Raw genomic sequence first — 15,799 nt, 5'->3', positions numbered from 1 at the left:
AAAAATATAAATAAAAGCAACAGTGAAAAAACAAATATTCATTATATGAGTAAGTAATTGAAAGCGTCACAGTAAGAGAAAAAAAACGAGTTAAAAATTTGCAAACTCAATATTTAAAAAAAAAATGAGTTACACAAGCCCACAAGAGGAAAAGTAATCGCTGATTGTATGCATACGAAGTTGGTTAAATTGCAAAACATAAAATCATAAAACTTTTGAAGCATGGAAATTGTAAAATCTTGTAAGCCCGCTTTTGGCAAACGATAATTTCGATTGCCATTGTGGCGTATATATTTTCAAGCGAATGGAATGTCTGATAAGCATGAGGATAATTTTTGGGTTGAGATCATTGCATGGAGCGCAAATGCTGGAAAATTAAAAAAATATATAAATAAATATAATTACATGAACTGAGTTGTTTCAATTTAATTAAATTTATTTTGGTGTTAGTATTTATTTATTATGGACGTAGAATCACTACAGGTACAGTAATAAACAGCGCACGCATTTTGATGATCAAAAAACTCTCTGAAGAAAAAAATGCTATATGTACATATATATTTCTCCAAGAAAATGTATTGCACCAAAAAATCTTACCACTTTATGTAACCAAAATTTTAGGTACAGTGGTAACGCTGTCAAAATTTATTCAGCAATTCAGCTATGGATTACTGCTATTGCATATTTTATGCGGCACTATCTTGTTGCGAGCTCATGAGGTGGTAATAAAATTTACCGGTTACTAGAGAGCACAGAATGTGGAAAGGGTTTAAAAAATTAGAGAAATTTTATGTACATATGTATGTATAAAATGTTTATTACCAATGCAGAATAGATAATGGTCATTCCAAAAACACGAAAAATTCAGTATGGTTCATAAAAACGTGTGCCAGTACTTTGAGTAAAGGAAATACAACTAGGGACTCGATATCGAACCAAGTGTATGAATATGATACTCATTTATTTATTTATTTATTTAATCAAATGGAATAAATCCTTACTGACTATAAAACAAGAGAGCTTATATACTACCTAAAATAATTAAGTAGGACAAAACGAACTGTTCCAAATGAGAGAGACGGGTCATATTCAGAGAGCTCATTTAGCTCAGAAAGGGTTCTGAACAAAGGCGTTTTAGGAAATCCCAGGTAGAATAAAGAAACACGACGCAAATTATGAGACGGGACGTTTAATGCTAACTTATCCAAAAGATTAGGACAATCGACTGTGCCCTCCAATATTTTGGCCACAAAAGAGGCTGCTAGGAAAGAACGCCTAGTATTTAACGAACTTAAGTTAATAAGTTGACAATGGGAAGTATACGGAGGTATAGGCTCAGAAAATTTTAGAGAACGCAAGGCAAATTTAATAAAATTTTTGAATCTTCTCAATCCGGTTTATATAGACAGCCTGATAGGGACGCCAAATGAAAGACGCATACTCAAGCCTAGATCTCACTAACGTGACATAAAGAAGCTTCAGAGTATAGGGATCCTTAAACAACTGACCATTACGACGTACGAATGCTAGCATTGCATTGCAGTTAATATGGGTTGCGAAGGTTAATTTTCAGTCGAAGTAAACCCCTAAGTCTTTAACCTCTGCGACATAACTAAGTTCATGGCCCCCAATATTGTAATTAGTTTGAACGGTAAGAAGCTTTCTGGTGAAAGTGGAGTAGGAACATTTACTAACATTTAAAGATAAGGAATTAAGAGAGCACCAAGAATGCAGGTTATTAAGCTCAGCTTGCAGCAAAAGAGAGTCTTGTGAGGTTCTGATTACTGAGTAAACCTTTAGATCGTCAGCATATAATAAATACTTAGAAGACTGGAAGCATGATCCAATATCATTTATGAATAAGACAAATAAAAGAGGGCCCAAGATACTGCCTTGGGGAACACCCGACGTAGCTACAAAAGGAGTGGAGAGTATGTTATCAAAAGCAACTGTACAACACCTATCGGACAGATAGGAATTAATCCATTCCAGAAAAGTTGAGTGAAAACCCAATCGCGATAACTTGTTTCGCTGTAAAAATATCGGGTACCTATCAATATCGGGGTAAAAAGACTCGATATCCCAAATATTGAATCCGAAATTCCAAAAAGTTTCTCTGAATATTGGTCTCGTATGCAGGCCGCTGTGGTGTAGTGATTAGACTTGCGCAAACTTCTGAGTGTATTTCTGCCACGAAAAACAGGTTCTCATAAAAATGTAATCGCCGTTCAGAGTCGGCATAAAACTGTAGAGACCCCCTTTGTGGCACAATGTAAAAGCGCACGCGACAAATTGGAGGGGAAGCTCGGCCAAAAACTAACATATTGTGTAAGCAACAATCTATTATTAGTTTTACACATAGAGATTAAGGTGTTCACTTAAAATCGAATCCTGATGGTAGTACAAATTTCTGCTCTTTAAAGCCCAATTTATATCGGAACGAATTGTTCAATGGGTTCGTATACGTGATTAAGTGGAACCACTCTTTGTTTTAAGCTGAATAACGGTATATTGCAAATATCTCAAAAACGTATCCATAGAAAAAAAAATTTACTTTTTCGCAATCACCGAGCGATTCGACATAGTAATTGGACAGTGGCGTCTGGAGAACAAAAACAAAACTAAAATTTGTGATCCAGTGCAATGGTTTCAAGGTAATCAAGTTTTTTGGAGTTTAATTTTAATTAAAAAGGTCACAACAACTATAATTACATAAACAAATTAAACTAGTATTTAAAAGAACAAAAAAAAAATATGTAAAAAAAATTTCCTGGCAGTGGGATTCGAACCCACGACTTCCCGGCTTGCTAAATTCGCAATCCTGCAGCGGACTAAATAAAGTACTAAAATTTCTTTGCATTGCCGAGTAAGTTTTTTCTCTTCATATGGATAGCTGTGCTCTGTTTCATCTTAACCAAAATCTGTTTCTAAGATGTCTATGGCTGACACAACTTAAAAATCTATTCTAAAATTAAAACTTTATTTTAACAGGAATGAGTTTTAACTTACGACTATGACTATGGGCCATTAGTTACACTGTATGTAAAAATTTCGAGCTTTTTAATTAGATTTCACCGAAAAGTTTTGAGTATGCAGTTTTGTAGCCCATTTAAATTTAGCAGAATAAAATGCACGTTTAAAGTAGCTGGGACTCACGGCTGAATTTTGGATTTTTTTTTTTTGTTGAAGGTATTGCTCATTTTCTTCATATCATCGAACAAAAAAATTTTCAAAAATCAACGGTAAGGCCTACCTACTTCTAACTTGCACTTTGTGACACTAAAATTGAGTTGCCTAAAAAACTGCATACTCAAAATTTTTCAAAGAAATTACTAATTTCGAAATTTACAAAATGCCTCACTGTATCCGCCATTTTGAATTTTGCAATTCTGACAGCGGATTCATAATTAGCGACCCGAACACCCCCCAAAATTTCGAATCATTTTTCTTAAAGATTTTAATTTTGGCGTCACTTTTGGATTTTGGATAATAAAATTCCGATAATAATTTAATTTTAGATGTAACCAGTTGCATGTATAAGCATAAATTAGTACACATTCATTTTAAGCAAACCAGTAAAACATATGTAGTTCGAATTTAAAACAACATTTTAACCCAGTTCGTGCTTGCTTATGATAAGTAGCTAATTTTGAAGAACATTCAAACATTAATAGGCAAGCCATAAACTAAAAATATGTACATATGCGAATGTTCATATTTACATATACATACATACAGTGACTAAAACAAATGACCACATGTTGTTTTTTTCTAATATTTGCAAAGTTTTTCCAGTAAATTTTGTTGTTATTTTTCTATAAATATACCGTCTAAGTTTTAACCAAAAAAATTAAATCACAGTTTCAATCTTTATACAAAATTCAGGAAAATTTAACAAATTTTCAACTTTTTAATCTGAATCTTTAGAATATTTTAGGGTATGCAGTTTTATAGCCCATACAAGTTTAGTCTAAGAAAGTGCAAGTTTCATACGGCCAAAAAAAATCCGTTGATTTTTGAGAATTTTGAGAATTTTTTTTTGGTGATGGATTTTTGCACTTTTTTCATATAAGCATGAATTTCTTATGCAATAAATGCGCGTGACCGGTAGCAACAAATGTAAAAAAAATCAACGCAGGTTTTTGTAAATTCCACTTATTATGCAAAAAAAAAAACGGCAAAAGCAGTCTCAAAAAAAATTCTCTAAAATCAACGCCGGTTGAAACTTTCACTTAATTAGACCGAACTTGTAAGGGCTATAAAACTGCATATTAAAAAATTTTCTAAATATTCAGATTAAAAAGTTGAAACTTTGATGAAAATGTCTTGAATTTTCCAAAATTTTGTATGAAGTTTGAAACCGCGATTTACATGGTTTTGGTTAAAGCTTAGATGGTATTGTTGGGCAGTATCGATACCAAAAGTATTCAGAACTCGATTCTCAAAACGATCGACAGCACCCGATTTTTAAAAGTATCGATACAGAGTAGTCCAAAGAGCCCAGTACTCACAAAAGAACTCGAAAGTACTCAGTACTGAAAAATTCTTTGTTCCAATAATTGCTTCGATGCATGTGCTAAGGATCGATTAAAAGTACTTAGTATTAAGTGTCGAATGAACTTAAAAAAAACTGAGTTTTATTTACTTTTAATGGTATTAAGAAAAGATTGTACTCAATTTGAAGTTTCAATAATTTTCAAGTACAACACTTGTACCCAGTACAGTTAGCAATTCATTTGACGTAATTTGGGATTCAAAAATTTATTTGAATAAAATACTGCCAACTTATGAGATTGCAACACTGAGTATTGAAATGTTACCAACATGTGTATATTTAAAGAAAATACTCAGTACTCTGAAAAATACCCGATCCTTAAAAGAATCGATACCAAAGAACTCGATCGTCGAAAGTACTCCATACTTCCCAACACTAGCATTTTTATAGAAAAATAACAAAAAAATGTTCTCGAAAAATATTACGAATATTAAAAAGAAAAAAGAGGTGGTCATTTGTTTCAGTCACTGTATGTACTTAGACAAGTAAAGGTACAACAGCATTTAAATTTCGCTAATTCGCCGAGATAAATTCAGTAGCTATATATTTACTAAGGCAATATATAAGTGTCACTAAGCTAATAGAGATCCAGATAGTAATCGAGTCGCATTGACTACACTTCTCAAGTATTTCTCTAGAATGGCCGAAAAGTTTTTTCCATGCGCTTTAGGTGAGTAAGGACAATTTTTGCTGGGCAGCGTTAATTTAACAATGTACATACGTATGTATTAACAAAAATATGTAATACTTATAAAATAAAACAACACAAATTAAAAAATTAACTTTACTCAATGGTACTTTATTTTTGATTTCAGCTACAGCTTTGGTGTTATTTTCGTTAGGATTTGCAGACTCGTTTATATTCTCAAAACTGTTGACCAACATACTTAACTAAAAGTTATCTGCACTAAGCAATATTGCACTATTTGCACCAATTACAACTACGCCTCCAAATTATGTAGTAATAGGTCCTGCAAGTTCTGTGCTACAGCCTGGAGAAATGTTTACAGAGAATCCTGCACAAGGAGCTGGAGGAAGTCCCACAACGGAGAGCAATGGTGGAACCTCTCCTCCATCAAACGGTCCACCAGCCGCTTTAACAAATATGCCACAGCCTGGTCCAACGAACGCTCCACCATCTGATGCACCAAACGCTCCACCGCCTGGCCCAACGGGAGCTCCTCCGCCCGCACCAGCAAATGCTCCACCCCCTGGTCCAGCAGATGCTCCTCCGCCTGATCCAATGGAGGCAGCACCACCTGGTCCAACGAACGCTCTACCATCTGATGCACCAAACGCTCCACCGCCTTCCCCAATGGACGCTCCTCCATCCGGTGCAGCAATTGCACCACCTCCTGGTCCAGAAGACGCTCCCCCGCCTGATCCAATGGAGGCAGCACCCCCTGGTCCAACGAACGCTCTACCATCTGATACACCAAACGCTCCACCGCCTTCCTTAATGGACGCTCCTCTGTCCGGTGCAGTAAATGCTCCACTTCCTGGTCCAGCAGATGCTCCCCCGCCTGATCCAATGGAGGCAGCACCACCTGGTCCAACAGACGCACCACCCGCATCTAAATAGGCAGTCCTAATAAAAAATACATACATATATTGCTGTAAATCGGGAAAAGTATATAATAAATAAATTACTATGTTTAACAAATTGAATTCAATGTGTGCATTAGTTATTACCAGGGCCGAAGAAAATAAGCACGAAAAAAGTACAGGTTAATGTTTTGTTTTTTAATTCAGTTTATTTTAAGTATTTAAAAATTCTAATGGACATACAAGCCTTGCGTGATATTCTCGAATAATGAAGATCTGCGTGGATCACCGAAATTGCGCATAAGGAAACTGTGCACTTAGACATTATTTCGGTTTCAACCGAAACTGTGCATGTATGCTTTATTTCGGTTTTTTCATATGCATTATTTCGCTTTTAAAACGAAACTGTGCTTATGGATAATTTCCCTAAGAGCGACCGAAGGCCGCCTACGCAAAAAGAAGTGCTGCGCAAAAATACTTCCGCATATGCATTAAATATTTCGTATGCAAAATTTCAGGGTGCCGATCTGCGTTGGTCGTTTAAATTTTTTTAAATATTCGTTATTCTCCATTTGGGATAAATTATGTAAATCTGTTCAACAACACCATTGCTTTCCCATGGAGACGAACCATTGGTTTTAAATTTTTGTATCCAACCAGATGTGCAATTGAAGTTATTATTTGTAAACATTTCTCTAATTCGACGAATAAAAGTAAAGCCCAATAAATGGTCAAGAAAAATTTATTGATCCAAATTTTCTTAAGCAGTACGAAGTTCTTAAGAAATTGTCTACACTTTCTACTATGGTTTGCTAAATTTTGATTGTAAAGAGTAAAAGGCATCCTTGTTTTCAACAGAAATATATGCCCGTTCCATTATTTCGCAAGGAAAAAGTGAGACGGCAATAACAGCAATTTACTGCTTGACCGTTTACTTAAAAGGTCTGTACTTAGCTTTATACACTGAAAAAAATAAAACAAGCATGATCATTAAAATTAAGCTTGGAAACCCTGAATAAGCGAAATAAGCAATTTCAAGCAAAAGCATAAACTTTTCGGCCCTGGTTATTGTCATATATTTATAAAAACTAGTGAACCCGCATGGCGTTAAGACGACAAAATTGAATTTAACTTTTTAAACAGGTGGAAACTCTAATCAAAATCCTTTATAACTATTCCAAATGTGTTAACTATGGGCCGGTTTATGCACCTCTAGTTAGATTAATGATTTGTCAATTATGCAGTGGCCGTAAAAGTGCGTACAAGGAAGGACATATATTTTTTGTTTAAACTTTGCAGCAACGATGTGCCTTCCTTGTTGTCGGAAGGTCAGGAAAGCTTGTTCTATCGTTCCTTGGCTACAAGAGTGGTATGATCTCTATCAAAAAATGGTATCTAAAAAATGATCATTTGTACACCTTATCTACTATTTTTCAGCAGAACTTGGATGGTAGTGTATTTATTTTCCCTACCAATCGTATTTATCTCGGTGTTCGAACACCCATAAGAGTTGAATCTATAACACTTAGGCATCTTGTTCTATAATCGGCAGTATTTAGTAATGAACTCGGCAGTGCATAAATATGTGTTAGTCTAAAGCTCCTATGGCTACCTGACTGTCGGATAAGAAAATATAGGTTGTTGAGCAAGCTACTGAAGGGCCTACCTTAGTTTCGGTAGGTCCATGAGAAAGCATTTCGCTAGCTTAGAGTGAAAAGTTGCTAAGTCCACTTTTTATGAAAACTCATATTTTGATATAGGAGGCTAGAGAAATTGAATACGCATCGTTTCGAAAATTATAAAGGTACTTGTTTTATTTTTTCCTCTTCATAAGCAATAAAAGGAAAACTTGCTAAGTCCAAAAGAAGCACCCCAAATCCGATAAGGCCAAAATAATACGACATCTTTTAACAAATATCGAAACCTTCTGATTCTTATGGAGTTTTGCTTTGCTTTAAACGCGCAAAATGTTTGATTCAAAGTCTTGCGAAATAGTTAAAGAAAATCGTTATAGGAAGATTATTTCCTCTGGTGTAAAATTTTTAAAATGGGACTTAGCAACTTTTCTTTCTAAGCTAGCGATTTAGATCAATAGGAAGTAGATATCTTCAAAAGAGGCACAACGAAAAAAAAAAAAAATAAAAAATTTGATATTTTTTTTGCATGAACCAATTCGTAGGATTTATCTCCAATTAATTCAAATTTTTTCGCGATTATATTCTCTTACTAGAAAACTATTATTATTCATGTTCTAGTAACAATTGAGTTGAATCGGTAGCATCCATAAGCAATTATATTTTTGGTTCTGATTTTTCAGTTATGCCTCTTTTGAATATGGTGGGAAATATGTAGATGCAATATCGCATTTAAAACTTCTGTGGGCATGCAGAAAATGGACAACTGTAACGATTCCACTCCACACGATTTGTATCCCTTACATATATCCCTTAGCACTGTTAATTTCATGATTGTAGGCCATGGTACAATAATTACAGGTATTGTCTTCCCAGAGAGTTTTGCTTCACATCGAAATTCGTGCTCCCTTATTTTCATTTTGACTTAGCTCAATGTTGATTCTTTTCCTTTTACTTTTATTTGGCTTTGCTTTTTGTTTTCGCTCAATTTAATTTTTATAAATTTTCAAAACAAAAGAAAAATCGTTTGAAATTAAGTGAGCCATACAAATTTCGAATTTATTTACAAGCAAATATTTTTTTCGGCTTTTGCAAAATTAAATAAGTTCTCTGCAAGATGGTTTGTTAAAGAAACACGTGTACATATATGGTATATGGGGTATTGAAATATCCCTTTTCCCTAGCAGTAAACCTATCAGTGTTGGCAACAATGATATTTTTAAAATTAGGCAGATCGCAATATGCGCTCTCTGGGAAGACAATACCAGTAATTATTGTGCCATGAGTGTATGCCACGTAATTTTAAGAAATACCCGAATTTTGAGCAAACTTAACTTACATGGAAACCAAAAAAATAAAAATTATTTACATAAGTATAAAATTTTCAGTGAAAGATTATAGGTTCATCGACTTTTTTGGCTATATTTTTTTCAAATATGTATGTAAATATGTATATTACTTGTACATGCAGATGTATTAGTTTAAATACATAATTTCTTCTTACAGCGCTTTTATTTTTTCTTCTTATTTGGCGTTGTAACCGGCCAAGCGATTTTGGCTGAGTTCAACAAAGCACGCTACTCGTTTCGAACATTATAACTAATTTCTGCACTCAATAATAACAAATTCCGAGCTTTTGTTTGAAATTTTTAAACACGAATGTAACTAAGCATAATTATGGACTTAACATAATTCCCTAATATTGATAAGATCGCTTTACGTATATATTTCTCACATATTCATATCTAAACTGGAACCTAAGCAGAGAGAGTATGCATAAATATTTAGTTTTAGTTTTGATGCAAAGCTAACACTGTAAATACTTGTCACCTGGCTATAAAACTTTTTGGCGAGTGCCATGGCGAGTGATTTCAAAATAGTGACTCAATTATTTTTAATTATTAACATTCATATACGTATTTAGGTTTCGACGCAATACCAGTTTATACTGAAGCATTTCTCTTTACTTTATTGAGTGGTCTCCGACAGTTACTTCGAAATCCTGGCGGTAAAATGGGCGCGATTCCATCAAATTCTTACTTTCCGTTCCCTCTAAAAAATGGTTTCAAACTCTGTAGTCCCGGTACTTATCGGAAATTTAACTGATGCTTCTAAAGGCTCGCTTAAATTTTTCACATGAAAATGATGGCAATGATTTTGAAAATCAAAATAAGATGCAAAAAAATGTAGTTTAAAAAAAATAAAAACTTGCTTTTATTACAGAGTGAACTAAAGAGTAAAAAATAATATATAGAAATACAGATTTCGTTTAAGAGGCATAGGAAGTTCCCTAACTTGACTTAAATAAACTTTTAAAATCAACCTATAATAGAATTAACGTGATTGACATTCAAATTAGTTTTACCGGAAAACAAAACGTGGGTTCAATTGTATTGAACCTTTCATTTTCAGTTTAGTAATATTGAATACTGTCTATAAAATCTAAAGAGCACCTATTCTTTGTTTTCCGGCGAGATTAATTTTATTTTCAATTACTTTAATCCTATTTTAGGTTGCTTTTTTAACTTTAATTAAATCAATTTAGGGAACTTCCTACTCCTTTTAAACGAAATCTGCATTTCTACAAATTATTTTTTTTCTTTTTAGTTCACATTGCAATAAAAGCGAGTTTTTAGTTTTTTATAATATTATATTCAATTTAAATACGCCCGTATTAAAATGAAGCAGTTTTCACTGCACGGATGGTGTTTCGCACGTCTCGGATGCTTTTTCATATGTAATAAAGAAAGTATATGTATAGAAAGCATGTACATGTATTACCATCAGACGGGAGCATAAAATAAATTTTTTTGCTTCTTAATTACGAAAAATCATCTGTGCACTTCACAACCACTTATTTTATAACGTACATACTCAAATTTAAAACGAGTAGGTTTGGTGCTCTTTCATATGCGTTTTTTTTTTTAATTTAGCACGTTTTTTTTATTTCAAAAATTTTTTTCCTCAGTGTAGATTACTCTTGCTAAGCTATACCGCTATACAGAAATACTCAAATAAAGGCATGGTTTAATGACATGCACCTCAGCTTGAGAGACGTAGTTAGGGCATAAGGCAAGATGCTTGTGAAGAGTAGCCGTCTGTTTGGTATACATAGACCCTTGCTCCGACGACATGGTCAGTCTTGGTGACGTCAGTATTCTCCGGAATTTTTGAAAACCATGAAGGGCAGATGCACCGAAAGCTAATGAGCAGTCCTTCTCTCAGAGAAGATACATAGGTTTACAAAAATCTTAATTTCAACATTCTCTGCAAGATGAGCAGTAGAGTCTCATTATTGACTATAATGTCAGCGGAGCCAGATCTGGAGGCGCCGTGCGACTCGCAGTTGATGTTGTTCATATCGATTCACTGATTCCCACGTTGATTAGTCCTTTGAGTGTGCTGAGCTTAGCCAGCGCGGACCTAAATTTTGCTGCTTTCTTTCACTAAACTTCTTAGAGTTTAGCCCATTTTTTCTACACTAATTGGTGACTCTGTTCAGCGCATTTTTTGGGAGGTCGCCTCTGTTTGCGATAACAAATCATCCACCCTGTGGTACACATTTCTTGGCTTCCTGTTCTCCCTATTCACCGAACGCAGTTGCCTATAAGAGAGTATTGCGTGCTATAGAAAGCCTATCTATGTACGTACAGGTAGCAACCTACGCCTACCTCTTTGTTCCCCCAAAGGACTTTTAAATTTTCCTTGTGGAGCAACGTGGGCGGTAGAAAGATAGGCACATCGACGTTTATCCCAGAGCTTTTCAGAACAAAACTAACTCTGGTATACTTGTTTACGATGAGTTCAATAGGTCTCAGCAGGAAAAACGGAAGGCTTTTGGATCGGTATGATCAGTATTGTCGACAGGTTGGTCAGTAACTTCTTGCGGTAGGGGTCCCCAAACATACTCTGACCTGAAAAATGGTATTAAAAAGGGGAAAAGATGGCAAGGACCCTTTGGAGATGAATTGGCAAGATTCCATCTGCTCCAGGTACTTTGAAAGGCGACCAGGCGGATATAGCCCAATACCGCTTCTAATGATTCCCCAATCCCTTTCGCAGGCACGAAGCAAAGTGCTGAGTGAATACAAATAAAATCTTTTCCGTTAGTAATTTTTTCACATTAAAAATAAAATTTATCAAAAAACATTTTTACATGCTTATGCATGAGCAATATAAATTTCTACACTCATAGCAACTAATAAATAATTCATATCCTCGATACTAATTATGTTCTGTACTCCTTTTCGTACAATTCGGCGAGCTTGAATTTCTGTATTTTACCCGATGTAGTTTTCGGAAAATTCTTAATTGGTATCACGTAACGTGGTATCTTAAAGTGTACCAACTTTCCTTTAGCGAATGCCTTAATGTCCTCCCGCGATACCTTCGTAGAGCTATCGTCCATCCGTACAAAGGCGCACAGTTCCTCACCGAAACGTTCACATGGAACACCAATCACCTGGAAATGGGTTGATAATGAGTCTAGGAAAATGAGAACAAATTCACATATACAACTAGGCATAGCCACATACATGAGTTCCACAATTTTGCGGATGTGTGTTTAGAAAATCCTCAATTTCTTTCGGAAATAAATTTTCTCCTCCACGTATGATCATCGCTTTCAGGCGTCCCACAATGCGACCGTAACCATCCTCTTGCAGAATAAATTGATCGCTGCAAGAGAATTTGTGAAAATAAAGCCGATTTTTTTTTACCGCAACCATGAACTACTTACCCAGTTCTCAGCCATTTGTCACGTCCGATGGTCTCTTTCGTTTTCGCCTCATCATCATAGTAGCCCAGCATTGTAGCATAACCACGCACGCAAAGTTCTCCACGCTCGCCGAAGGACACGGTTTTACCTTCAGCATCGATCACCTTGGCTTCAACATGATCCTGCAAATGACCTACGGTATTTAAAATTTGCTCCATACTATCACAGGACGCGATTGAAAAATCACTGCTGTGCTTTTAGTCATGCCGAAAACGGTACGCACGTGCTCCAAACCAAGCACATTCTTAATGTCGAGGAAGAGTTGTGGCGAGCATGGCGCTCCGCCGGTAACAGCCATTTTGGCGGTCTTCAATGGCAACTTCAACTCTCTCTGCTTCTTGATGAGATCCACATACATTGTGGGTGTGCCATGGATAACTGTGCATTTTTCGTCAACAATGGCACGTAACGAGTCGGCCGGACTAAAACCGGCTGCTGGTAGAACCAAAGTGCTGCCATGAGTCATAGCGGCCATTATTGTGATGACAACACCGTAAGCATGAAAAAGTGGAACTTGTACGCAGATGCGTGAAGCGCTGTCCAGTTCATTACGATTACCTATGTGTATGCCGTTGTTCACGAAGTTGTAATGCGAAACTACTGCTGCCTTTGGCTGACCAGTTGTGCCAGAGGTAAACTGGATGTTGCACCCGCTATCAGGTACGATATGGCGTTGTAGCTTTGTGATAACCTCGCGCTCGGCTAGACTACTCAGGCCGAGTAATTCGTCATAACTTAGGGCGCCTTTCAATGTGCTGCCTGTGTCGACGATGACACGCTGGGCAAATACTTTTCATAATCTCATAGAAATTTTGAGTTTTAAATGTTTCAGGCATTATCACCGCTTTCACCTTAACCTTTTTCAAGCAGTAGTCGACTTCGGGACCTTGAAATGCTGGGTTTATGCCGACCTGAGTACATAATTAAAAGTTCAAAATATCTCAGTGGATTTATAGATTCTAGTGAGTTCTTCACCTACCGACACCAATCCGGCGCGTGCTACACCCAACATCGTCAGATACCAGTGTGCGTTATTTGGCGCCCAAATACCCACATGGTCGCCTTGCTTCAAGCCAAGCTTCAGCAAGCCGGCAGCAACACGATCGGCTTCCTCGAGGAGCCCTCGATAAGTATATCGCTTCTTTTCGTGACATGAAGCAATGGATTCCGTATTGCCATATTCAGCAGCGGCACGTTCCAGCTCCTGGCCTATACTCCGATAGACTAATGGAGTCCTGCCGATAAAGTGCAGATGAGCAGGATGAAAGTTATGCGATTTGACGGCCGCTGGAGCTTGCGCAGATAAACTGAAATGAGAAATTTAGGTAGAAAATTAAACATTGAAGGCTAGGTACACATACAAAAGCAAGTCAAAATATACATACATATGTACATATGTACATAAATACAGCCTGGTAAATATGTGCATATATATAACTTGACGCTATTGCTTTAATATTTAACATAAAATTGTAGATTGTAAATCCACATCAAATCCTAAAAGGATCATCCGGTGGGGCAGTGGATTGAAGCAGGCAGCTGTGGTCTTTTTCATAGATGGGTCGAAACTTGATGAAAGGATTGCCGGCGAAATCTTCTGCTTTGAGCTCTCTCTCTTCAGGTAGAAGAGGCTGCCATTAAGGAAGTAGTAGATACAAGGGTTAATATTTCGTCGGAACATCCTAAAGCTTAAAAGCTTAAAAGAGCTCGGCAATAACTTAAAAATGTAAAAAGAGACATACGAACTGTATGAATTAGTTACCCGGAAATGTTTGCATATAAATTATCGGGTGTTGACACAAAGGTTAAGGGATAGTTGCTGTGGGAATTATTTTTGATTTATTTAATAGTTTTGTATTTCATGTATGTGTATGTACTTATTGATAATAAAAGTTTCGTTTAGCCACATACTTATTAATATCCAACTGATAAGAATATATTTATGAATGAGGGTGCTTATTTTTAGGAAGCACACATATGTATGTACATATTGATTAATGATTTTAATAGTTTTTCCCACGTATATATGTAAGTGTGATTGTATGTATTTACGTACAGTGAGCATCAAAAGTAAGTATACCCTGACGTTTTGACGATTTTATTATTTGGTATTTTCTATACCAAATTGTTCTTATTTTTATAAAAATACATATAGTTTATACAACTGCAAATACCACAAGAATAAATTTTTTCTAATTTCGTACAGAGTTCGGAAAAATGCAAGAAATTTTCAGCTTTTCAATTCAATTTCCATATTCTATTCTATAGTAAATATTTGGAATGAAACGTGACGTAATCCTGAAATTTACGATTACAAATACGTACGTAGGGCGAAATACGTGAGTGCGAAGAGCTTGAAATGCTGGCCGACAGGAAGAACGCCCGAAAATTTTACCATAGAGTTAGGCGACTTACGGAAGGTTTCAAAACCAAGGCGTACTCCTGTATGAACAACAATGGCGACCTAGTAAGCGATGTCCAGAGCGTATTTAAATTGTGGAGGGAACACTTTTCTGCCCTACTAAATAGTAGCAGCACGGAAAGTTAGGGAGAAGAAGAACCCGAGCCCACAGTCGATGATGACGGAGTTGACGTTCTACCGCCTGACTATGACGAGGTACGTATAGCAATAACGCGGCTGAAAAACAACAAAGTTGCTGGAGCTGACAGCCTTCCAGCTGAGCTATTCAAGTACGGCGGCGAGGAGTTGATAAGGTGCATGCATCAACTCTTGTGCAGAATATGATCAGATGAACGCATGCCCGACGACTGGAATTTAAGTGTGCTTTGCCCAATCTACAAGAAAGGTGACCCCGCCATTCGCGCCAACTACCGCGGGATCAGCCTTTTAAGCATAGGTTACAAGGTCTTATCGAGCGTATTGTGTGAAAGACTGAAGCCCACCGTCAATGAACTGATTGGGCCTTATCAGTGTGGCTTTAGACCTGGCAAATCCACCATAGACCAGGTATTCACAATACGCCAAATCTTGAAAAAGACCCGCGAGAAAAGGATCGACACTCACCACCTATTTGTAGACTTTAAAGCCGCTCTTGACAGCACTAAAAGGAGTTGCCTATACGCCGCTATGTCTGAATTTGGCCTCCCCTCAAAACTCATACGGCTGTGTAAAATGACGTTGAGCAATACCACCAGCTCCGTCAGAATTGGGAAAGACCTCTCCGAGCCGTTCGCCACAAAACGGGGTTTCAGACAGGGCGACTCCCTTTCATGTGACTTCTTTAATCTGATGTTGGAGAAGATAATAAGAGCTGCAGAACTGAACCG

The 15,799-nt window shown here is 36.5% G+C and overlaps 2 protein-coding genes across 2 annotated transcripts in view; one reads left to right on the top strand and one right to left on the bottom strand.

Annotated features, from left to right (window-relative positions):
- The window catches only part of LOC118741799, a 354,618-nt gene that overhangs the window by 322,916 nt on the left and 15,903 nt on the right, over positions 1 to 15,799 (top strand). The gene's annotated exons all lie outside the window — the stretch shown is intronic.
- Positions 11,845 to 13,823, bottom strand: LOC118741490 (medium-chain acyl-CoA ligase ACSF2, mitochondrial-like; the record flags this gene model as incomplete). The annotated part of the gene is given in 6 exon segments (XM_036473491.1): positions 11,845 to 12,196; positions 12,270 to 12,411; positions 12,473 to 12,677; positions 12,680 to 13,290; positions 13,292 to 13,422; positions 13,491 to 13,823. Coding segments are annotated over 6 exon segments (1,656 nt in total), but the record flags the coding sequence as incomplete, so codon positions are not given.

The sequence above is a fragment of the Rhagoletis pomonella genome, unplaced genomic scaffold (genome assembly GCF_013731165.1).
Source record: "Rhagoletis pomonella isolate Grant_MI unplaced genomic scaffold, Rhpom_1.0 Rhpom_scaffold_00006, whole genome shotgun sequence".
NCBI classification, from domain to species: Eukaryota; Metazoa; Arthropoda; class Insecta; order Diptera; family Tephritidae; genus Rhagoletis; species Rhagoletis pomonella.
This window is presented reverse-complemented; position numbering and strand designations above follow the sequence as displayed.